At 48.0% G+C, this 25,083-nt stretch overlaps 2 protein-coding genes and 1 long non-coding RNA gene across 11 annotated transcripts in view; 2 read left to right on the plus strand and 1 right to left on the minus strand.

Annotated features, from left to right (window-relative positions):
- The window catches only part of LOC114855059 (arf-GAP with coiled-coil, ANK repeat and PH domain-containing protein 3-like), a 34,145-nt gene extending 17,595 nt beyond the window's left edge, over positions 1–16,550 (minus strand). For 2 of the 8 annotated variants that reach the window (XM_055509320.1, XM_055509318.1), the window contains exons 1-2: positions 16,301–16,549; positions 757–814 (exon numbers count right to left, since the gene is read on the minus strand). In XM_055509320.1, the coding sequence (XP_055365295.1) occupies positions 757–814; positions 16,301–16,347 (105 nt within the window). In that variant the 5' untranslated portion in view covers positions 16,348–16,549. Of the gene's footprint in view, positions 1–756; positions 815–16,300 lie in introns of all 8 variants that reach the window. The other 6 variants (XM_029149792.3, XM_055509321.1, XM_029149793.3 and 3 more) reach the window with 6 other exon arrangements.
- LOC129604190 (uncharacterized) lies at positions 10,435–13,015 on the plus strand. Its single transcript, XR_008694868.1, has 3 exons — positions 10,435–10,766; positions 11,010–11,188; positions 11,653–13,015. It is a non-coding gene; the product is annotated as an uncharacterized LOC129604190 (long non-coding RNA).
- A 401-nt stretch (positions 16,551–16,951) lies between the features above and the next one.
- pusl1 (pseudouridine synthase like 1) lies at positions 16,952–24,880 on the plus strand. 2 transcript variants are annotated; one of them, XM_055509324.1, is made up of 8 exons: positions 16,952–17,477; positions 17,556–17,616; positions 17,819–18,006; positions 19,817–19,966; positions 21,376–21,546; positions 23,447–23,501; positions 23,681–23,900; positions 24,321–24,880. In XM_055509324.1, the coding sequence occupies exons 1-7, from the start codon at positions 17,404–17,406 to the stop codon at positions 23,873–23,875; spliced, it is 894 nt and encodes a 297-aa protein (XP_055365299.1). In that variant the 5' UTR covers positions 16,952–17,403; the 3' UTR covers positions 23,876–23,900; positions 24,321–24,880. The 2 variants fall into 2 exon arrangements, with proteins under 2 accessions (XP_055365299.1, XP_029005634.1); XM_029149801.3 differs by having other exon boundaries at positions 23,681–23,843.
- Positions 24,881–25,083: the final 203 nt, after the last annotated feature.

Genomic DNA, 25,083 nt, shown 5'->3' on the forward strand with positions numbered 1-25,083 from the left:
GTGTGTGTGTGTGTGTGTGTGTGTGTGTGTGTGTGTGTGTGTGTGTGCACTTAGAAGTGATGTCACGGCATAAGGTTAGGAGGCGTCCACTGCACCGCTGAGGTGAAGAAATGGCTCGATCGCAAGCTCGAGTGGGAGAGAAACAATAAAGGAAGAAGAAGAAGACACAAGCTGGTGAACCGCACGACAACGCCACTTCCTGGTAAACGCTCTCTGACGTACGACTCAATTAGTTTATCTGTGCAGACATGATCTCAGAGCAGAGACTCTCTGGAGACCGTCTGTCTTCCTGTTCTGCCCAGCGTCCAGACCTTGAGTCACCTTTAAACCATCTGACTAGCATAGCAATAAGAAACGCCTTCACACACAACTATCATGTTAGACACATTGTGTCCAACAAATATACAATATGAAATGATCCAGTAATGAAGGCCTCACGTGCTCAAACAACAGAGGACCTCTATGTGCGGTACCTTCCACACTGCAGACTATAAAGCCGCCAGCGTGACATTAATCAGTGTTTGTTCGGTGGAGTGTGTGGGATCTGAGTCGGCTAAATATAATAAGTCGCGTCTGCAGTTGCAGATAGCTCTGACATTTAAAAAGAGAAAGAGGACAGAAAAAAAGAGAAGTGCGCCTTCTTCCAGACCACTCACGCAGGCGAATGAATGGAACCCAGATCTGCCCAGACCCCAACAATGCGCCCCATGATGGAACATGCTATTCTCTAACGCAGTCACGCTCAGTCACTCAGACCTTGTCCAGCTTGGCTTCGATCTCCACCACGTCCGTCTCCACGTCGTCGATGCCGGCCCTGCAGAGAGGAGACAAAGCCACGCAGTTAATGAGACCTGCTCGTAAGTGAGAAGAACGCGGGCCACGGACAGAGCAGGAAACCATTACACGAGATTAATGTTTGAGTTCATTAGTGGTAAGTCGTAATAGTAAACTGACTAATAGACCACAACCAAAGTGGTTTCAGTTTAATTAAATGGAGATATAAAGTATGAAAAGTGATCAACAACAAGTCAAACTGTAAACATGACACTGTAAAGTACCTGTACTTCACCCCCAGAGCTAATTATGCTGCAATCAGTCACCACACGTCACGGTCTCAGACGCCAACATTAATCTTAATGACTGGATTAACGAACACATCCCTCTGGAAGATTAGTGGCTACGGCCGAGCTGCAAAATCAATGGATGACGTCATGCGGAATCGCATCCATAAAGACAGAAGGGTTCACGCAAAGCACCAGTATTTAGTACGTGAGACGGGTTTCATCTGTGTGTGATGTGATGGAGTAAGAGTGATCGGAGAGTTTAAATAACGGCTCGTGTCCTCAGAATCGGCGTCACACCCTGAATGAGCCGCGACACGTCGGGCAGAACCCGGGATGATCTAATCGGCTCCACCCGCATCCACCCTGACGGCCGATCCCACGCTCGTTTGAGGCCGGAGGACCGGCGTCTAAACAATCAGGCGACACCCGCACCTGAACGTTGTCCCACAGAGGTCGTGACCTCATCCGTTCCAGCTTCAGCCAGAGAAGCGGCCGGGACCACAGCCGGTAGCTGCACCACCTGCCTCGGAAGAACAACATTCCCAGAATTCCACTCCTGAGATTTGTTTTTTGTTTTTTTACATCGCCAAACGATGCTAATTCTTTGCTTGTCTTCCTTCAACCGGAGCACCAGCAGCAACAGCATGTGTGTGGTCTCCACAGAAGACTCATTTCTGTTTTTTAGCAAACGAGGGCCCGGTGTGAAACCAAGTCGAGAACTTAGCATTAAAACATGTTGACTATGGTGTTTTTCTTCAGTGAAAACAACCAACTGGTCAAATTAAAGGGCAAGTACAGAAAATATGAAAATGGCACAGCTTGTATTTTCCACATCTATCACACACAACCAGTCAGCTGTTCACACATGTCTAGATTACAGCCTGCACCGGAAACGATATGGAAGATCAATGTGCAGGAGCTTCTTTTGGTTTTAAAAGGTAAATTCATATTCCGTGGGAACAAGGCTCGCAACCCCCAACGCTGCTCTGGTGATGACGACGATGATGATGACGACGCAGCCCAGCGCGGAGGAGGAAGGACGGGCTCGTGCGTACTGTACTGTACAGTGTGTGACATCACCAGAGAGCGGGGGAGGTGTGTGTATGTGTGTGTGTGTGTGTGTGTGTGTGTGTGTGTGTGTGTGTGTGTGTGTGTGTGTGTGTGTGTGTGTGTGTGTGTGTTCAGCTTCAGCTGAAACGTTCGGACCCGCTGTCATCCACACTCAATGTGTGTGTGAGGCTCCACTTCGAGGCCTGGAAGGACGTCAGCAGAGGGAGGAACAAGTCGAGCCGCGAAGCCAGAAGCCTGTGGCCTCGCAGCTTCATCGCAAATGACACCATCCAAGTCTGCTGCACATTATGCGCGCATGTGTGTGCTAAATGTGATTATGATGCGTATGAGCCAAGATGGCAAGTGGTTAAAGTTGACGTGCTACTACTGAAATCTGTCATCCGACATCCGTGCACAGCGTGCGTGTGTCCTGGATACATTTTAATTTAGGGTCGGCCTGTTGTGCGGCGGCTCCTAATCTGAGCCGCTGACCTAAAAGGCAGGAATCTGTGCGGCACAGACAGATGTGCACATTTTTTTTATAAAGTATCCCATAAAGACGTCACGGCGTGCTTCGTTTGGCAGCACATTAGCGCTGAGCTGACTCAGCAGGTCAGTCTGTGACGGGCGACGGCCTCATTCGCCCCCTGACATCAGGTGGATGGAAGCAAATCCACAACGAACAAAACAAACCACTCAGATGTAGGACAGAAGCGACGCGCACACGCCCGACACCCAAAAACACACTGACCCAGAATCCGCTCCAACGAAACGGGGCAGAAAACATCCGTCCGCTGAAACACGCTCCGCTTCGCAAACAGGCGCCTAAGTTTCCAACCAGGATGAATAAGTCATAGGCTCTTTACAACTGTTTCTGTCTAAACCTGAAAGATAAACTGCAGCGAGCAGAAAGAGAAGAGAAGCCGTCACACAGGGATCAGCTTGCATATGTGACTCTGCTGCAGTGACACTGATTAGGTTTGTCTAATGGACGCAAACAGGCCTGCACGGGCTCATTAGACGCTAATTAGCATGACTATGTGTCCGACATGCAGCGCAGAGCCTTGAAGCAGTAACCGATAGGAAGATGTATGCACATGTCACCTGTCACAAATGAATTAGGACATAGAAATCTCTGTGGGCAGCATTAACTAGTAAAATGTTAAGCTATAATTACATTAATATTAAATATGCTGTAAACATATTCTGTGCTCACCTTTTTGTTATATCAACTCTGGGTTATTATAAACAATAAATCATCTTTTCTTATGTGCACACAGACTCCAGCCACGAGCTCAGACTACACACAGACATAAACAGACATCAAAATATCCCCTTCGCGAAATTCCAAATACTGATCTCCATGGCAACCGTTCATTGACCCCAATCACCATGGAAACAGGCATCAGCGTTACTCACGCTTTTTTTACTGACCAATTTCCTCTTTGTCTGATGTGTCTGTCTCTGTGCATCTCCTCTGTCACGAACCCTCATTCTGTTCTTGCACTGTTTCTGACTGAGAACCAGATGCAAAAAAGCAGCGAGGCGCTGATAAAGTCGCTTGTGGTTTATCTGGAGCGTCCGCTGCCACAAGTGCCCTTCAGTCGCACGCTGATACCCTTAATGTGGTCATTTCAGCTCTAGTTCTCACTTGTTGCAAGATATTTTCAGCTTGGTACGAATTCAGCTTGGTCTGAGCGGACGCAGGTGGTTTTGGGGTGGGGTCAGTAACTTCAGCCCCCCCCCCCCTCATTTCTTTGTTCTTCCAAAACTCACACTCAAGCAGACACTCACATAAAAACGATTATAGTCTCCTCAAATTATTATTTATTGCTTCCACGTTCATCTGTCTGCATCAAACCATTATCTGGAACAATGTGCACCATCACACTAACAAGTTAAGCTCCAGCATTGTTGTAGTTTTTGTCCATGACATCATCCCCCCATCAGAAATCATCTCTTTCCCCATCTCTCTTTGTTTCCGTAGAGCAGCCTGCTTCTGTCCGTCTGCCTCCTTCATTAGCTGCTGGTTAGAGCGTGCGAGACAGAGACGGTGCATCATTATACAGGCTGAGCTACAAACCCAACAACAGTTTCAGTCTTCATTACAATGCATCCTACTTGTATCAAAGGGCACCTGATTTAGCAGCAGCTCCGCGCGCGTGCTAGGACTCAATTAAAAGACCCAGGCAGTGAATGATCCTCACAGCAATAAATAAAACACACACACACACTAGCGTAAACAGGAGCCTTTTCACATGAATAACCAGCGGAGCTAAACACTGGGATCTTATGTGGCGCCAACAAAGATGCCTTCACTGCCTCCCCGTAAAACCCCTCCCAACGCACAACAAACATCACACTCATCGACTGGTGAGACAAAGAGACCAAACACGACGCTGACTAAAAGGACAACTCTCGCTTGTGGCCTAAAGCTTCCATTTAACAGTGTTGCGCACAACTGAGCTGACTGGGACACAGCGACCTGCTGATCCTGTGCTGAGCACGTTACCTAAATGCACCAAACCCACAGCAGCCACTCGGGCTCATGCATTTGAGGTAAACACACACATATGTGGAATGACTTAACATAACTATATAAAGAAAATGCAGCTTTCACCCAAGCAGAAGACTCCAAATGTATATGCCTTCGTTCTGATTACGTCCTCACGAGCAGACGTTGAGCGTAAACACAAAGCATTTCGCCACATTTCTCTTAGGGTCATCTGGGATGCGGAGACGTCATGCAGCCATTCCAGAGTACATTCCAGCAGCAGGCCGGCAGGAAGCAGGCTGGAATATTCAGACAGGAATCGCGGCTCTCCGACGTACTGGAACCCGCAGCACAGCCCAGGTGGAACCGCTTTTTCTTGGAAAACACAACATTTCCTGCCAAGACGGAGGAGCGGCGGGCGGAAAACAGGGAAAACTCGACGGCTGCTTTTCCACAGGAAGCCGCACTGCTGACTGTGAGAAATGCACCGCGAGTTACATCATCGGCGAGTGACACGGGCCCTTCTTTGGCCAGGAAGTCTCAAACCCGCGCGCGCGAGGAGGAATTTGGAGAACGGAGCATTTTTTGAGATGATCTAGCCGTGACCCGCTTCTCCAAACTCCTAAAAATTCCTTGACACACTTATTCGTACATATTCGCAGCTGTCTGCCGCCCCCCTGCTGATCCTAATGTTTATCCCTGCTGTGCGTTAAAGTGGTACCACTTCTCAGCGCCGAAAAATCCTTCTTAGCGCTTTCCACGTTCGGCGGATGCTGGGCCCGTCGCTGCTTCCACTGGATCCTCACAGCAGGGGGCCACAACGCAGATGTTCGACATTAGGGTCATGGAGATGTGACTTGTCAGGACAGCTGTCCTGATTTAGCCACTATGTTCACACAATTGTACCAGGAGATCACAGTTCACTATTCAAGCGCATGTCACACTTTTAAACGGCAACGTTTGATCCTGTCAAACGACTTGGGTCGAGCCCACGCGGCCTCGTGTCATCCGTCCCCGGCTCCGAGCGGCTGCGGCGGAGTTGGGGCTTACGGCGTTGAACCGTTTGAAGCTCGAGGGCACGTTTGATCATGCTCCTGTCACACTCACAGGAATGCGCGATCGCTGACTCAGCACGTAGCGCTGCGAATGACGGATTCTTCAAATGAAAGTAATTAAAGGAGACAATATAGATGATATAATGTGACATGAACTGCTACTGGGAGCTTTCCAGTAGCAAGAAGCTAAAAAGCGCAGGAAGAGAAGGGCCTCATCCCCAAGTCGGACCTCTCTGACCTTTGCCGACCTCCCGGCGAGGCCTGAGCGGCAGCCGCCGCGCTCGCGGATGCGGCCTGCATGAGAAAAGCAGCGGAGGAGGAGGACCCCATGCGGTGCAGGCGCTTTGTTCCCAGGACTCTGCTGCTCCTGTCGTCGCTGCATCCATCCCACCCACGGCCAGCTGACAGTGGGGGAAAATGGAGGAAAGTGGAGATGGAGCTGAACTTTAAGACTGTGCGTAGCCTGAGACGCACGCAGACAGGACGCACATAATGCCAGTGTGCAGCGTGTCAGCGTTGGCTTTGGAATCAATAAAAGATCCTTGTTGAGCAATGAATCGATGTTACTGTGTGTTCTTCCCACTGGGAGTCGTCTCAGCAGGAGTCGATTCTCAACTTATACACTTTTAAAAGTGTTACTTATGTTGTGTGAGAATATTTTGCCGATTGAAACTTTTCTACTTGATCTTCTCATAAAAATGGGACTCTACGCTGCAGCAGCTTAACAAACATTATGGTGATGACTAGATGATGCCAGTGACTAACTCGGCCGTGTATCACAGCCCCCGCACGCCTGGAGCCCAGAGGCACAGAGAGAAACCAAGACCAGAACCAAAGAGCATGTTGTCCTTTAGGACAGCGCAGCCCTTTTCTTCTAAAACATGCGTTTCAGGACACAATGTGATGCCATAAAGACGGCAGCAGAAGGCAATTCCAGCTGAAGCAAAAAAAAAAAACAACGAGCACTGATTTAAGTGTAAGAACCTGGATTCGAGCAGCACTTTAAGAACCACACACATCGGTTTCAGCTGCTGTTGTTCGGGACTCGTTACCAACGTCAAGTGAGAAAAAGGCTTTTGAGTGACAAAAACACATTTACCGTTAGGAAGACAAAAGTTTAGGACGGGTCCCTGCTGGGCAGGAATAGAGGCATCGTGGGTGGGTGCAACAGCGTCAGCTTTGCCAAACTATGACTGTCCCACAGCAGGAGAATGCGCAAACCCGATCACAGATCGTTGCTTGGACTATTTAGACGGGCGCAGGTTCCAGTTTGAGTTCTACATAATGAGCGACCTTTCTGCTTCCTGCTGGAACTTGATGGCAGTTTACGGGAACCAGTTAAAGCTTGTATCACTAAATGTAAGTTTCACCAGTGGAAAGAGATGAATAATCATCACAACTGGTTTAAAAAACATCCATATATTAGTGGAACATGGACTCTTGAACGAGGATCAACTCAGCGCAGAGCGTGATGTCTTCAGGCTCAGACAAGTCTATGCAAGTGTGTATATGCTAAATCATCATGTAGTGAACTAACACAGGCTCACACACACGGTTGTTTGACACATACAGTATAAATGAATGATAAACACATGTGTTTTAAGTTACTGTGTGCATGTGTGTGTGTGTGTGTGTGTGTGTGTGCGTGCGTGCGTGCGTGCGTGCGTGTGTTACACATCTGCCTTATCCAGATGTGTGTCACAGAAGTAAGGCAGCGCTGCGCTGAGCTTCTGTTATCTTTGGCAGCGCTGAGCCAACGTCAGCAGAATGAACCTCCTGCTGACACATTAGAACCGCCACAGAGGAAACCAGCGACAGCGCACAGGTACGCGGACGATGGACGGTTCCTGCCAGAAGGTCAGGACGAAGTCGTGAGACGTTCACTTACATCACGCTCACACAGCGTGATCACGTCTTGGCCACAGAGGACAGACCCCCAGAGCGCATACAGTATGAGGGCAGAATCCAGATGTTTTCAGGTGCCAATTGTTAAAATGATATCTTGAGTTTTGCAGGAACACATAAGGAACATTCAGAAATATTCAGGAATATCCCTTGCAGTGACTTCACAGCATGAAGTAATTCTGCAGTGTACCAGTTATTAGTGTCTAACTTCCGTTCTCAGGCGTTAATGTACTTTAGTGTCACAGTCAACAAGAAAATATGCATGAATGAATTTACTCTGAACCCACACACACACTTAGCCCTAACCTAAAACAAAACACGCGAAAGCTGAGGATCATGATCTCAGGCTGACTCTGATCTCAATTCCCCAAACGGCCCTTGAGCGCATTTTTAAAAAATCACCTGAATGTTTGGGTGAAGGGGAGGTCAATAAATCACTCACACACAAACGCTCCGTTATCTCTGCGCTGAGGCCACACAGACAAAGTGGCAAACTCAGGACACGGAGCTCCCAAACCGCTGCAGCTTGGGACAAACGCTAATGTGTCTGACAGAGAGTACAGTAGGACAAGGCAACAGAGGGGCCGTTAGACAGGAAATCATCGCTACGTGTTGGACTCCACATCCAGCCGATGGCCGGATTCTCACCCGCTTCGTGGCTGCAGATGCAGGAGAGACAACCTCGGTTACTACACATCGCACACACATGCTCATCCTTCCTGCTCCAAGATATATTGTCCATTACAGGACCTGACGGCTGTTCTTCAGCTGTTCCCATTTTTTCCACTTCCATCCGTCCTACAAATGGAGGCCAACAGGCGGCCCGTGTGACTTTGTGGGGGCGATGAATCCAAGAAGCAGGAGCGCTGACGCAGCGGATGGAACGGGAATGTTTTCCTACGGTGCCGAGGAGTTCCACGGAGACCCGAGGCCGGGGATGGAGGCTGCGTAATGTAAGGAGCGAGAGCGCCCTGAGAAACGCCTCGAAGCTGTGGCGACGGGATCACGAAGCAACAACCCAGAATGAACGGGTTCAGTGAGACGCGGGAAGCTGAGGCCGGTCGTCCAAAGGCGGTGACGCAAGTGTGACGCGTCACGCGCAGCCCGAGGCGACGGGAACGTGGGTGGAGGAGGAGGGGGAGGAGAGGAAGAGACACGGGAAAACGAGCAAACGGGAAGAAGATGTGACAGAAAGCAGGAGGATAATGGGATGCGAAGGGAAAACTACAGCGCGCTGAACTGGCTTTGACAAAAGCGGGGAGAGTCGGGCCAAATCGAAACCATCTGCTCGACACGATGCCAGATGTGAGCAGCTGGAGTCCTCCCAGTTCGCATGAGGCGGCGGCGGGCCAGAGCGAACCCTGTGACTACTTCATGTGTCACCGCGCGGAGGCTGTGAGCGAGCGGCGCCGAGCCGACGGGGCCGCCGTCCGCTGCTCACGCGCCCTTGTTTTCTCCCAGCGCGAGTCTTGATTCATGGCTTGAGTCTTGATTTGACCCAACTCAAGCACAAGTCTGAGAAACGCAAGGGCGATTCATCGTTTCCCATTTTCTGTCTTTATTCGTCTTTATTCCTCTCGTCTCTATGCATCAATTACCTCCCCAGTCCTGCACTCTTTCTCTTCCTGCTCACTTCCAGCAGCCTCCCATTGAAAAACAGACCCCGACAGTGCACCGAAACCCAATCCTGCTGCTGCTGCTGCAGCCCTGACAGTGACTGATATCCACCCAAGAACGCACAGAGACGCCGGAGGGAGCTGGAGGAGGACCGACGGTAAAATGATGAGAGCACCTGGAGGTCAATGTGACACAAACCAAAGGAAGACAAATGTGCCGAACTGTGTCAGCGAAGGAAACAACCGTTGGGAGACGACAGTTGACAAAATGACTCGTTCTGTCCTTTGGTTTGTGAAACCAGTTGAGCCATTTTTGAGGGCGGACACACACACACACACACACACACACACACACACACACACACACACACACACACACACACACACACACACACACACACACAGCTGGTGAGTCACACCAGCATAAGCGGCTGGGATTTCTTCGACCATCTACGATCTTGAACGATATCCAGACAAACAGCAGAACAATGTGTGCGCTCAGTGAAAACACAAATTCCAGTTGTGGTGAGAGAAGCACGCAAACAATGAAAACTTGTGAATGAAAAAAATACGAAACGCTTTTTAAAATGACCAGCACCAAATTCGAAGGTTTGTGAATCTGTCGGCCGCGCGGTGTAAAAGAATCCCAAACCTGTGCACGAAAGCTCCGAAACAAATCAAAAGCCAGCGTGAAGCTGAAAGTTGCGTTTCTTCCGGCCGTTTTGATCCATTTTGAGCCTGGTGACGCCACGTCCCCCCCCCCCCCGGGGGGCCTTTTGATTGACAGCGGGACCCGCCGCCGGCTGATTGACCCCTTCACCCCCGGAAACAGCCGTGGAAATGTCTGTGTGACGCCACGGCCCCATATGCTGCATACCTGCAGCCGTGACACACGCTGCTGCATGCTTTTACAGCCTTCGCTGTGTGTGCATGCATCCCAGTGTCATGGAGGGCTTATCCACGCATACCTAAAGGACCACATTCCACATCCCGCCTGCTGGCTGCCCCCCCCCCCCCCCCCCCCCCCGGGTGATTTAATGACTTCCTGCAGAGTGAACTCTCCGCGGCCAGGTTTTTTTTTTTGAGGTTGGGGTTCAGAGCTTCTTACTGGTTCGTCCGTCGTGGGGTAAAAGACAAACTGCCTCAACCCGCCTAACGAGGAGCGAGGCGTTAACACCGGAAGGCTGTGAAGCCTGCAGCTCAGGCAAAGACAAAACAAGCGCGTAAGCTGAGACGGATGCACGAGGGCAGACAAGTTTTCCTCGCTGAGAAAACACCGCGCAGCGCCAGGACGTAGAAAGTGGCCCAGGAACAAGACGCAGGCGATTCTCCTTGACAGTTGTGATTCGAGTTTCAACAGGCTCTGGCAGGATTCTAACAACCTCCTCGAGCCGTGATCTCAGTGGGGATGAATGATGGAGTGATGGCGACGAGCGCCGAGATCTGTGCCGCGTTTCTCACTCCGCTTGCTCCCGACAGGAATCCAATTTATTCTGATCCTTCGGAGGCGAAAAGGAGAAACCTCACCTCTGCCACAAACAGCCTCAACCGGCCACGAAAGAGAAGCCGCTCTTCATAAAAGGTCAAACCCAAAAACACGTCACGCTTGTCAATCATCTCATTTCCCGACAAGATCATGATAATAAAGTATATGGATGGAATGTAACTTTAAAAGACAAGCGATTTCTGCACACTAGAGTTGAATGATGAGAATAGAATAGAGGCTCCCAGGGCTGTTAGTGTGTGAGCTTCAGAGGGGGTTTGTAGGCTATCCGGTTGATTTAATCAGACAGTGGAGTTACTGATAATCCTATTTCACATATAGATCCCGCACTAAGTCCTCCGGCGGCACGTGAAGCAGAGCGGCCGAGAATCTGCCGCGCCGCGGTTCCATGGGACGTTCCCACGTGAACCCCCCGACGAGCTGGCAGGCAGACGCGGGAATATGGAAGTGTGACTGCGGCAGACACGCACGTGTGCACACGTGACACAGATGTGAACCAGGTGAAATAGTAACAACCCGAAAAAAGTCTTATTGTTTCTGGGACCAGATCAGAGCAGAGCTGCCGGAATAATGGCGATTGCAAATTTAAAGAAAACTCTGTGTCAGCGAGGAGAAACCAGCAATGCAACGTGCAGCGAGGTTTCCCACAGAACCAACAGGTTTTGGATCCATAAGGAAATCTATTCAACCCTATAGCGCCTGCAGCTTCGACCGTATACATGCATAGTGCGGCTGCTCGGTGTAATCATGTCTGGATTTTCTCCAAAATCAGGGATCAATACCAGCACTAGTGACAAAAAAAAGCCTTGATTTATTAAAAGCGCATCAGCTGCTCCACATCAGTAGCTGAGGGGGTCTGAGATGGCAGAAATCCCTGCTAAGCCTTGCTCATGGGCGCCATGCGATTCAATCAATCACCCGCGACAGGAGGCTCAAAGTGACGCCTGCTTCTTCTTTCTTTTAGCTTTATGTTTACATGAAGCTGGAAACGTTGCAGGTTGTGATTCCTCCTCTGGGGTTGAGCTTCCGCCTCAATGATCCTCTGGGATTAAGTCATCGGATCCCGTTTATCTGCGGACGGCAAATATCCTGCGAAAGGTCCGCGAGCCAGCGAGCGGGAATTACAGATTCGCGAGCGACGAAGCAACCGTGACCTGCGCTCGCCACGTTCCCCCACTGAGCCGACGGTTCGAGAGGCCCTCAAGATGCTGCGTGGGCAGAAATGCAGCTCGCAACCTCCGGGGCCGTCAAAAACTTTAAATTACTTCCTCTAGAAATATTACCGGCTCCAAGACTTTTTTTTTTTTGGGACCCAGTAAACATCTGCAGACCGCTGCAGCGCTCAGCCTGTATTTCTCCATATTGTTTTTCTAAGAATTCTGCTAAGGAGGTCGGATGATGCCAGACGGCTCTGACGGTCCCATTCTACAGCATCAGCGAATGGCTCACACACAGAGACAGTAACTGGGGTGTGGCTTCTCTCTTTGTTCTCCTGCTCTGTTGTCAATTGTGAATGTTCTTCATTAAACATATTAAAGGTTCCACAAGACATTCATTGACCACTACCACCTTTCTACTGGCACAGCTTCCTATGAAGTGACCCCACTTCTTCACGCTTCCCACGTAACAGGAGCACTTCCTGCCGTGCTCAGCGTGAAGCATTAACCTCTACCTTTGCTCATAGAGCGGGAGCTGAAATATTAATGTGAACTGATGGGGGATGGCAGATACGCCAACGAGCCCCAAATGCTCTGCATTGTCTCACCGTGACACTTGTGGCTTACAGGGGTTTAAGGGGTCAATCGGATGGTTAAACGCTGGGTTCCCTGAGAGACGAGGAGGACAGTTACGCCGGTGTCACCAACAGGAACAGTCTGCTACAACCCACTGTGGGCTTCACTGTCACGATACGAGACCAGCTTCAGTAAAACCTGAATCTAATTAGCCTGGATTTTTTTTTTTTTTTTGCTTTGAGAAGGAAAATACTCAATATTCAAAATCTAAGTACATTCGGATTGTTCAAATTGAAGTCTAGTCAGCTTCACCTTCACCTGATTAAATAAAGGAAAGACATGACGCACACACCCCACTTCATAGATTTAAAATCTACAAAAAGACATTATCCTGTGTGGGACTAGATCCAGTATAAATAAATTGTTTGACCTTTGCTTTAGAGGGAAAACCCATTTCCTCAGAGGGCAAATCCCTGAAGATTAGGGCCAAATGTGAGAGATTTGCTCAGCATTTAATGGTGTTTTCCAGTAAACACTGATTCAAGTTGGGCGGCTGAGCGGTTTAGACAAAACGCAGAGTTCTCAAGCAGAGCGATTTTCATTAAGTTGTCTTTGGCGCAACAAAAACCAGGGCCGATAAAAGCTCGGACGTGGACGGGCGGCCACGATATGTGAACCGTAAGAGGATGAGAATTCTGGGCCAGTGGGGTCATTTCCTTTCCGGGCACATCCTCTGCACACGTGCATTAGCGAGAGTGGCTGGAAATGAGCGTGTGGACGTAAGCAGCGACGTGCGAGTGGTCTGGACTCTTTTAAATGCTCTGTCAAGGACCTGGTGTTGGAGAAGGTCTATTTCTGGTCGACAGGTCTCTAAAAAAGGCTAAATAAAGGCAGTTTCACACTGTTCCATGGCTTCAGCCCGGGACACCTTCCAGGTGTCGCTGCATTAGCGAACAGTACATCAGTGTCAGTGTTCTGCCAACAGTGACTATTCAGCACTTTATTACCTTTTTTTCTCTACTGTAAAATCACCTGCGCTTCTTCAAGGTCAGACAGGGCGGAGCCTCGGAGCAGCGGTTGCCGCACGCGACCAAGCTACTCGTCGCCCCCGGCAACCGCCGGCCTCGTCTCCCTCGTTGGAGAAGCTGCATATTTCACAGGAGACTGACCGGTAGAAATTCATTATCACGCCCGAGGAGAGCGATGATGTGCATAAAGGGAGCGTTTAGGTGAGGCAGGTAGACGACAAGGACCCAGACAGCGAATCGAAAGCAGGGCGCCAGGCAGCTATCTAGAGCATCAAAGCCACTTTTATGTGCCGTCAGATGAGACGCGCTTTTTAAATACCACCAGAATAAAGAGGGTTGAAGCCAAACCAAATTCAGGTCACTCATGAGATGCTATATATATATATATATAAACTGGAGACACTGTTGACAAGTCTGTCTTTGTTTCCTAATGTTGAAACAAAAGCCACTGTCGGAGGACACCAACAAAAGTAGCACAAGCCACTAACTTTAGGTTAAAGTCTTGTAAATGTCCATATTCATGTTGGAATCTTTACCGGTTGATTCGTGTAACACAGTTTGAAAAGATATAATATAGATGGCGACCCATGTTGTCCCACTGTTTGAATCTCGCTGACTCACTCACACCTGTCTGTGGGTGGGGCGGAGGCAGACAGGTTCCACGCAGCCCACAAACACAGGTACGAAAGAACAGGAACATGATGCTGCGCCACTGCTCACCTGCTCTGATGTATAGTGTGAAATAGATGTTGTTTAAATGAAACGCCACAAAGAGCTGAATTTAGTTTAAAAAAACGAAAATTCCAATTATAAGGATATGTATAATATCTCACTGCTTTTATTATCACTGTAAAACTATTAAAGAAGGCAAAATAACTTGGGGTGCGACCAGTGAACCGATACGACATGACGTCCTGTGAAAACATTTTTATATTCAAACCAAAATGATACTATATTTTCAAAGCATCTTCCCATTTTCTATTCTTAAATATTCTGTCCTCTTTTCCCCCAGCTTTCACATTGTCTCGCTTACAGCAGCTGTTGCTAGGCAACGGCTCACACCCACATCTCCCGTGTGTCCCATTGGTTATATCGTAACAACATGGTCTGAATGAAAGCACTAAATATAAATATAGGGATCATGTAATACTTGACTGTAGGATCATTCGAAAAGCCGTGAGTGAAGCTGTGGCCAGTGCTGCTTCATTCAGGTGGTTTTAGTTTAGGCTTATGGCCTGACAGTAAACTCGCCTCATCATATCCTGCTCCTCCATCGCTTTAATGGAGGGACAGCATAAGACCAGGTGAAAGCAGCAGCAACTAAAGGCACCTCCAGGGAATCAGATTCCAACCAGCGACCGCCACCAGCTGCACGGGCGTCACCTGAGCATTTGTAAAGAGAATGAAAACGGCCGGTGACCGCTGAACACACACACACACACACACACACGCACACGCACACGCACACACACACACACACGTTGAGCAGAATTACGTTATCACCTGCTCGTTCAAGTCGGGGCGTGCAGTGGGAGGGTGTGTGCGTGAAAACAAACAGGACCGGCTGTGTGGGTCCCACTCACCGCTCACACAGCGGGCAGGAAAACGAAACCAGTCACTCTCATTAAGGGAAAATTCTGCTGTGAGTCTTGGAAAAGCCCGACTCTGACGAAAGACGTGACCGTTTGCTGAATACCATGCGCGTGTTCAGGCTTTGTTAGAATTATGGGACAATTAAATATTAAACCCTGCCTCTCTGGGACACGCCACAAAACGTTTGACACATTTATTTACAACATGATCACAGTTGCACAACACTAAATTCCCCCTACTGTTTGAAATCAGATCTAAAGAAATTTCCACTTCCTCGTTACTGATAGATGTTTCCAAATACCAACATTCATACGATGATGGGAAAGTGAACCAGACAGAAAAGAGGAAGCGCCTGAACGTGTCATCCATCGCTCAGTCTCACTCTCCTTTATACCAGAGAGCAAACAGGCAACGAGAAGGTGAAATGGAGAAATAAAGCAGGACTTCCACATTATACACGCCTATACAGTAATGAAACCAAATGAAAGCCGCTGCTGCTCATCAGGTAATGAACGGGGGATCCCTGCATGAGCTGGTGTCTCCGTCCTCTCTGTTAGTGTCCACTGGCCTGTTGAGCCAGGGGCCACGCGCCTGGACGGGCTCCCAGGATACGAGCTGCGTCCCTGCAGACAGTCAGTGAGTCCCCTCCGGACTCCAGGTGACCGCAGGGACGCCTCTGTGAGCAAACGCAACGACTGCAGCCAACGTGTGTGCCACGCTGCAGCGCTCACTCACACCAGAGAACCCCCCCCCCCTCCCGGTCACGCACGACGCCCGAATAATTGGGTGTCTCTATTTAAAAGGTTAATTAAAGCGTGTCACCGGGACTTACAATCACTTGTGTTACACTGGAGCAAAATGGATCCTCGCTGCGCGTGGCAGTGAGTGTACCCCCCCCCCCCTTTGCTGAGCTAATGTTACAGCCCACGTTGAAAAATCAATCAACGACACGTCTTCCATTATGTTCAGCGGCACCGACTACATGATGACAGTTGGAATAATTCCAGTTAACTGGATTTGAGATCTGGGGAAATAAATGGGAGGGAAAAAGGGCAGCGGACACAATGACCCGTCCTGCTGTTGCACACACCGAATTCAGACATTGACCTCGGCATATTTTCTCGTTCACCCTGTTGATGCCACCGCAAATCGTGGGCGAGCGATCTCGCTCCGTCCGCGTCCGCAGCCACACCGCGCGTAAAAGAAGGTGTGCCATCTTTTCGCACCGCTGCGCCGTGAATGCGCGGAGCGCTCTTACCTGAATCGGGGCGAATCTTTTATACATTCTTCAAAGTCCACCGTCATTTTTGCGTTTTCTCGTGTATTTCCACCTCAGTCCGCCAATGTCATCGCCCGCAGCGGGATGTCGCTTGGATGCTGACCGGTGTCCGCCGTGACGCGCCGCAGACCGTCGCCCCTCTCCCGGTGGCACCGTGACACAAAATGCGAGGCGAGTGCGCGCCGCGGCAGGCGGATTTCAACTACGCTGCTGCCGCTGCTGCCCGCGCGGAGGAGAGGCGTATCTGCGCCGAGGACACGGGAAGGGGAGAGCAGAGCAGAGCAGAGAAGAGCGCCGACTAGTTTCAATCTGTCGGAACACGCATGGAGGAGGACAGCCTCCAGCGTCTGATAGGCCTGTGTGAGAATGATAAAATACATGACAAATGGTTATCCTTTAATAGTCAGCTGTTAACAAAAATCACGAGATTTAATGAAAACATGCAAAATAAATAATATGCTGCTTGACTGTACAACACCCCCCAAAAATGAGATGACATTTAACTGTAGGAATATAATGGATAAGGGCAACATTATACATAAATAACAATAGAATGGAAAAGCATAGCCCTCGTGCTTTGCTCAGAGTCTGCAGTTCCCTTGAAACCATCTCTCGTTGAATTATGGTCTCTGGTTTCAATGACTTGTTGCGGCGGTTCCTTTAACGCCCCACCAAGTCGTCATGACGTAATCAAAAAGGGACGGAACGGAACCTTGCTAAGAAACGATCTTTTTAAATATGTTAATAATTATTATTACAATATGCAGACTTTAGTAGCCTTTGCGTAATTAGCTACCGCTATTTTTTTGTATATATTATTCAGTAAACATAATAGTAAAACACTTCTAAGGGCAACGCTATGATCTGCTCTATTCAAGCTAAAACAGTGGCTTCACTTCCGGACTACAAATCAAAAAACGTGTACTCGAAAGTGTCGGCTCGCGCTGCTGTGTAGTCTCTGCTGTAATCTGTCGCATCTGCTCCACACACACGAGGGTTCAATGCCGTGGCTTTAGAGCTTTTCCTAAGGTTCAAGACAGTCAGGCTGTTTTCACCGCTTTTCGATGTAGAACGCAGTTGACATGACATTGGGACCTAACATGCACAACTGCGCCCGCTATCTCATATTTTTCCAATACATTGGAACAAAATACAGGTAGGTTCCAGAGAAGAGTGGCAGGTTCCATCCCAGGCTCCGTTATTCTTACTAATCTGATTGTAATTGTTCATTCAGTGGCGCAGTGAAAGTGCCTGCACATCAAGGGCTGAAGAGAGGAGTCCAGGACCACTTGGAGGTATTTACATGTGAACAGGATGTACTGCTGTGGTTGGTCGTTGTGTTGAGCTGTACAGAGTAATATGCTCACTAGCCATACAGTCGTTCTTGTAACTAATCGTATTAATAAACTATTTATCAACAAGTGTTTTCATAAATCTTTCAGATCTGAATCACACCTCATTCGTAAGAAAGAAATAACCGATATTTTCTGCACACAGGATGCATTACGGAGGCTGAAGCCCCTCAACCCTGTCTCTCTGTTCATCTCCAGCAGGACAGACACAGGTGTCCACGCTCTCTCTAACTCCGCTCACTTTGACCTGCAGCGCAGGAATGACAAGCCCATATTTACTGAGAACGTCCTTGTTGATGCTCTGAATTTCCACCTCAGGAAAGAGCAAATCAGGTGAGTCCATTATCTTCAGATGACTGAAGTAACCACAAAAGCTACGATAGAGATGACTCACATGGCTGCAATGTGTTGATCCCTGGAATCAACAATGTTGATCTCAGTATTATTTAGGCCACAGAGTTATTTGGTTGGAAGAAAAAAAAGGGCACACACAACAAGAAAGATGAAAGAGACCGATACAGTCAGAGAGTGAGTGATGAAAGACAAACATATCGACATGCTCTGATCATAAAGGTAGAGAAGTGAGAGTGTGAAGAGAAAAGCAGAAAAGGTGGGAGGAAAAGGAAAGCTCCAGACATCCTGCTAATCCCTAAACCTGCTGAGAGAACGTTTGAAAGGATTATTCCTGCTCTTCTTTTTGATCTATAGCATCCGGGGAGAGAGAGAGACAGACACACACACACACACACACACACACGCACACGCACACACACACACACACACACACACACACACACACACACACTCATCTGGCTAAATGGATATTACCATTCTGATTAGTATGTTCAACCTGGTACAATATCCAGCTACAGATAAACACAGATATAAACACAAACACATTTTTCTATGGCACAGCCTAATTGTGTAAATGTTCCGTCTGCAGCAACACAGAGAGAGACACTCTCCCCACGCTTAAATGGGACAGAGGTCTTCTTTCTTTGTCTGTCGTGGGAAAAACACCTCAACACCATGAAGCGCTGGTTCATATCTTACTCGGAATTAAGATGAGCTGAATGCTTGTGGTTTTGGTCTGCTGCCTCCTGCGATAGAGAACCGGGGCGAGACTTAAACACAGACTCCACACTGTAAAAAATGTCTCCTCAGTCTGGGTTTGATTGCCTATTTGTGAAAATGGACCACGATTAGCCTAAACTGAGCCACCCTGTTCCCATAAAGTGAAACTGCTGAGTAGCACAATAGTACCATAGCAGACAATGCCCTGGTTCCCAGAGGTGTGTGAGGCCCTGCTTTGTAGACTGCTTGTGAAAATTTTATGTTCAGGGGGAAGGAGGCCTGTTTCACATACGAGCAGGCACCCAGGGCAGATGCGAGGGTTTCCTCTGCCACGTGTCACAGCCAATCTCCTCCCCTGGAAACGTAGCCTAGTTTCTCTAACTGTACACACACACATACACACACGGTACTCACACAGCTGGCTGCTGCTCTTATTAGTCTATTTTACATCTATAAGCTGTTTAACAGAGATGCTGTGGATGATTTCATGAGGTGGTAAAGTAACAGTGCACACGGTCAGAAATTAACCCTTTGGTATCTTGATGCTTTGCTGCCTGTCTGTCCCCAGCATCGTTGTTGTTGTTGTTGTTGTTGTTGTTGTAGCTCAGCTGATTGAAATGTGCAGGTGTACAATTGTTTTCTATCAGTAAATTATAAAATGACTATAGTGAGACATGCATTTGCTGCAACACTCATCCACTCATAAAGTGACCTACAATAACTGATCCAATAGGAAACTGTTGCGATGGTGTGAACCATCTCTGCGTGTGCACACACACACACACAGGAAGCGTCCTGTGCTGGCCTCTCCCCAGCTGGATCATTGAGGAGCCTCGTCCTCTCCACCTGTTGTGATGCTGGCAGCGTGAGCATCAGTGCTTCTTGGCCCTCGAGCGCCTGACAGCAGGTGTGCCCTTGTGCAAAAGGCCGCAACAGTGACATTGTGGGCGATGACTTGACTTGGCAATGGCTGAGGCCTGATGAAATCACTGTCCATGAATGTTGTATTGATAATTATATGAATAAGATATCACTGCATTCTCACTTATTCCCTTGTTCTTGCTACCAGGGTTACCAGTGCCCACCGCGTGCGGGATGACTTCCACGCCCGCTTCTGCGCCCGGTCTCGGACCTACGTCTACCGGCTCGCCCTCGGAATCGCCCACCACGCTGACCTTCCCCTCACAGAGGGGGACCTGTGCTGGAACCTCCACAACATGTGCGTCATCGCGGTTTCCACTCTTAATTCTAATCTAAAAAGTAAAAGCCTGATTCGCTCTAACAACTAGGCACGCACACACACACACACACACACACACACACACACACACACACACACACACACACACACACACACACACACACACACACACCAACATCCCCTCCGTAATCGCGCGCCAGGTCTTGCAGAAACAATGGCGCGTTAAAACACATGAATAATCCACACGCGCCATGTCGGAGATGCAAATTAGGGCCAGTCAGACAAGGCTTTTGATGTGAGATGACATCCCTAAAACAAACAAAGGGGAAGAAAACAAGGGAGCTGATGGAAAGGGTCGAGAAAGAGGGCGAGGAGACGGGGTGTCGCGGCTTAAACGGCGCTTCTTGGGCTGCAATCGGACGGGGGGAGCGCCAGTATTAGCATCCGTCTGCTCTCCTCGCTTCACTTTTTTGGGGAAAAGTAGGGCAAGATAAGCTGCAGGCTTCTACACATCCAGAACAACACCCACGCATATTACCCTGACTGTGTGTTTTTTTTTTAACTCTCCCTCCGTTTCTTCTCCCTCTCCTCCGTTTGTCTCTGCCCCCTTTTCCATTTCTCTGGGCTGCGTTGTCCTTCTCTCCTTCTCGGTATCTTGTCCTCCCACCCCTGGGCGTCTGCGCCTCAGCAGCCTCTCTGTTCTCCCTTTGATCCGTCTCTCTCTCATCCCTGCTTTCACGCTGCAAAAAATATTATTCTACACGGAACGATCCGCTGCGGTATAGACGCAATCTGTCTACGCATGTAATTTCAGCAGAAATATAAACATTGCTTTTAACAGTTACACTTCCTAAGTCATTGTTGATTTGCTGATGATGCTTATATTATTTATTATTATATCATTTGGGGGGGAGGGGTCAAGAAAATTGTGAACCTTTATTAAAATACTAAACTAAATATTATATTTAGAACAGTTAAACAAGGTAGTAGGTAGAGGTATATTTATTCTCACACATTCTCACACAGTGATAGTCTAAGACAAAGTTCTGACAGGTTGTGACCTCATTTGGGAAAGAGAAGCATTGCTGTTAAAAGAGTTAATACAAAAAAATGTGTCTTTTTTTACAGCGTGCTCTATCACAAATTCATTCTTGACTCAATCTCTGTCCAACATTTCAAATGACAGCAGCAATATTTCAGTCGGGAGTCTCTCAGCCCACTCCACCACCTGCTCTCTCTCTCTCTCTCTCTCTCTCTCTCTCTCTCTTGCTCGCTCGCTCGCCTTCTTCCTGCCACTCTTGGTCAGATCATATTTAGCCAGTGAACACTTTCGCTCTCTACCTCAAATGACACCGCTGCAACAGTGTTGTGCTCTGTCACATGCCAAGGCTTCTGAAAATCTCACTCTGGTTGTTGTTTCCCCCCAGGGAGCTGGACGTGGGAGCCATGCGTGAGGCCGCTGACGTGCTGGTCGGGACCCACGACTTCAGCAGCTTCAGGGCCGTGAGCTCTGACCTGCCTTTTAAAAGCCCGGTGAAGACGCTGGATGTGGTGAACATCCGACCAGGCGGCTCCTTTGCGCATGCGCACTTCCACAGGTAGACTCTGCCAGCATTCAGATGAATGATTATTATTGATGGTGGTGATGATGTCACAAAGGCTCGTCCTCCCAAAGCGATAAATCATGTGTGCTTCTCAATCTTGCATCAGCTCCTCAAGTAGCTTGTTTTGAATCATTTACAGTCACTGCTCTCAGCGAACATGACACAGGCTGGAAACATGTCTCTTTCAAAGTTTGATCTGATTTGTGAGGTGGTGAAGGTGGAAGCCTGTTTGTTTGTGTGTTTGTATGGGAGATGCCGTATGATTCATAGTGGGGCTGGGAGCAGAGTCACGTGGGCTTTGGGAGATTACGCACCCAGGGGGCTGCTCTTCTTGCCAAATATCACTTTCACGGGCATTAATTATTTGCCCTCAAAATATGGTGCACAACATGGACACGAGCAGGCAGTTTCAGTTCTTCTAGTAAATGTCACATAGTCCCCTAACCCCAAAACGCGGTGCATCAAGAAGCTGGAAGCATCAGGGACTCAAAGCTCTTTGCATTGTTGTCCCTCTTTTATCCTCTGACTTCCCATCAATGACTTCATGGCGGCCAGCCTTCGTCTCAGTGGGGATTTGGTCCTATGAAAAGCCTGCAGTCGAGTTGGCTTGCTTACTTTTTCATGAGGCTCACTATTCTGAGAGAAACAGAGCGGTGAATTATTGAGCAACCCACGGTCAAACTAAAGTTTACTAAAACGAGGAGCTGTCATAGGAGGTTAAGTTATATGGTGTCCATTAGACATGGAATAAATTGGATGTTCACCTCCCCACACACCCGAAGACATGGTCTCATTGTCGTAAATAAATGAACAGTGCCTGCAGAGCTTTGTCATATTGTACCTTCATCATTGGACTGTGCTCATTTCTACTGAGATTTTACAATATTTTAGTTCTAAAATGTGGATGGGTACTTACTTTTATAATTACATCTCAATGTTAATACCTGTTACTGTGGTTACTTTTACAGTTGCCCTGGGGCGTATGTAGACAAACACCAAGGGGTTTAGAAGCGCATCCCCTTCGTTTATGTATGTCTCCTTTTTTGCAGAATCCAGTCTCAGAACAGTGCATTTTAATCCGATAATGTAAAATGTATATCATTTCATTTCCACTCATCCATTACATGTGTCAAAGCATTTGACACACAAGCACATGTGTGACTGTGCAGCATGAGGCGCGGCCTTGCTCCGACCTTATCTACAGACGCCGTCTCTCAACATGAGTGCTGCTATAAAAATCTGTCTTTGCACTCCTCACACGTCAAATGTAATCAGACAGCGAGAGCTGAGTCAAATTTGCATTTGACCCAATTCCTCCCATGTGCGTGGCCGCACAATTCAGCGCCCTCCCCAACACACACACACACATAAAGACCGAGTCATTGTCTTAAAAGCTGAAACATCAAACATCCGTGTAGAAAAAAAAGGATGTCATCCAGTCGGAACAGATTCATATTCTCCTCTGCATAACATGGAATCGTGTTGGGCCTTGGCCGCAGTAGCATCTTCCGCGTGTCACACTCAGAGACTCCCCAGCTCTATTTGGTGCCTGATGTACAAGCCTCACTGTCACATCAGCCGCTGAAAAGGCTTTTATTCTAACAATAGACCTGAAACAAAAGCCTTAGCTCAAATGGACATTTGTTGTGAACAAATCATTCGTCTCCACTGCAGTTGTTCTCATGTGACTGAGTAATGCTAAATAACATCTGACATGGAGTCTGGGATTCTGTAATGTCCCTCCACACAAGTGGTCAGTGATGCCACCTCTGTACCTGCAGGCCTTACTGAAGCAGCACCTTTTGCTGATCACGCCAGACTAAACAGCTGTGGTGGCTGGACGCAACATCTGGATGCATATTGCTGCGCACATGTAACTCTTGCTGTTTTTCAGGGACATCCCGTTCTGGGAGCTGACGTTCAGAAGCAGGTCTTTTCTCTATAGGCAGGTACGTTGCCTCTAACAGTACAGTCTGAGGGAGGATTGCCATCTGCTGGTTCTGACTGAGTAATACAGAACTCAAACCAGGATCATTCATTACAAAATGTGAAAGTGAAGTGTAAACATGTTAGACATTTTCCTCACTGGTCACAGTTGTATGATATTGTTGCTTTGACTGTTCTTTAGGTGCGGAGGATGACGGGGGCCTTGGTGGCCGTGGGCCAGGGAAAGCTCTCGGTGCCCCAGGTAAAAGCTTTATTGGAGGCAAGGGACTCTCTGGCCTACGCAAACCTCCTCGCTGCTCCACCTCAAGGCCTCTTCCTCACCAGGGTGGATTACAGAGAGACGGGTGAGGATGCTGGATGGAAGCAAATCCACTAGGGAGGAGATTAATTGACTGATCCAGGTAGTGAAGCCTGAGGGCAGGGGTAGTTGGAGAAGGATTGGGGCTGGGCTCCTTGAGAACGAAGTAGGAAAAACCCAGGCGTTAGTCTGTAGAAAAAGAAAACACCTGAAGATCCTCTAAGTGTTTTTGTTAAAGGACTTGTTCAATGCGATGTCTTCGGAATGACAAAAAACAGACAACAAAAAAATCTTTTCAGCACTTTTGCTAAAGAACTCATCAAAAAACACCATTAAAGATATTCTTTGTAGATTATACATTCAGAAACATTTTAATGCCATTTTTCTGTTGGAGGCAGGTATTGGGCCGTTCTCTAGATCTTATTAGTTTCTTACAAATAAGGACAAATTTGCAGCTTTGTTTAAACCTTTTGTAGCTGAAATAGGATTGCGTTAATTCAGATTTTATTTGTTGCTTCCTCAGATCTGCAGCTTCCACAACAGACGTCAGAGGAGCAGCCGCCAACCTCAGTACTTTAATGTTACTTGAATAAGTTAGGTGTAATAAGTTTATAGAATAATAAATCTTTTGTACCTATACTTACATTATCATTTATATTTTTGATCTACTTTCACACATAAGCATTAGACTACAAAAAGATGAACGTCTATGTTTTCTTTTAATTCACCATATTAGAAATACATGACTGTCCATGAACGCAGCTCAGCTACATAATACCACACACCTTGGATCTATCATTGTCTACACATGACCTCCAGGTTACAACAGACAACTTGCTTTAAGCCTAGTCAGGCAGTACTACTACGATGGGTAGGTGTATTAAGTAGGTTTCATAGGTTCTCACAATCGTCAAACAAAGTATACAACATGTGAACAAGAGTGTTAAGGTTTATAAACTGACTAAACTGCTTTGTGTCCATGACTCTCATACAGTGGTATTACATTTATGGATCAAAAAAGTGCACACACTCTCAATGTATACATCCAAACGTCCAAATTAAACTGCATACACTGCTTCTTCACCCAGAAGTCTTGGTCGACTGCTGTCGCACATTTCCAGCACACTCTCCTCTGCTCCTGATATTTGGCTGTGTCTGTTCAAGTTGAGTGATCGTTGTCCGTAAACGATCGGTTGAAACCAGGCCACCCTCGGCCGTCTTCCCTACGCCGACGGGAGCCGGATGAAGGTCGTCAATCCCTGCCCTTGCTGATATACAGATACACC

Source organism: Betta splendens, chromosome 5, assembly GCF_900634795.4.
Source record: "Betta splendens chromosome 5, fBetSpl5.4, whole genome shotgun sequence".
NCBI lineage: Eukaryota > Metazoa > Chordata > Actinopteri > Anabantiformes > Osphronemidae > Betta > Betta splendens.

Bases quoted from the DNA above. Each gene is read 5' to 3' on its own strand.
- pusl1 (XM_029149801.3), top strand. From the start codon at position 17,404: ATGACATTGGGACCTAACATGCACAACTGCGCCCGCTATCTCATATTT. The intron at 17,478-17,555 runs GTAGGTTCCAGA...TTGTTCATTCAG, and splicing joins TACATTGGAACAAAATACAG to TGGCGCAGTGAAAGTGCCTG. The intron at 23,844-24,320 runs GTGAGGATGCTG...TTGCTTCCTCAG, and splicing joins GGTGGATTACAGAGAGACGG to ATCTGCAGCTTCCACAACAG.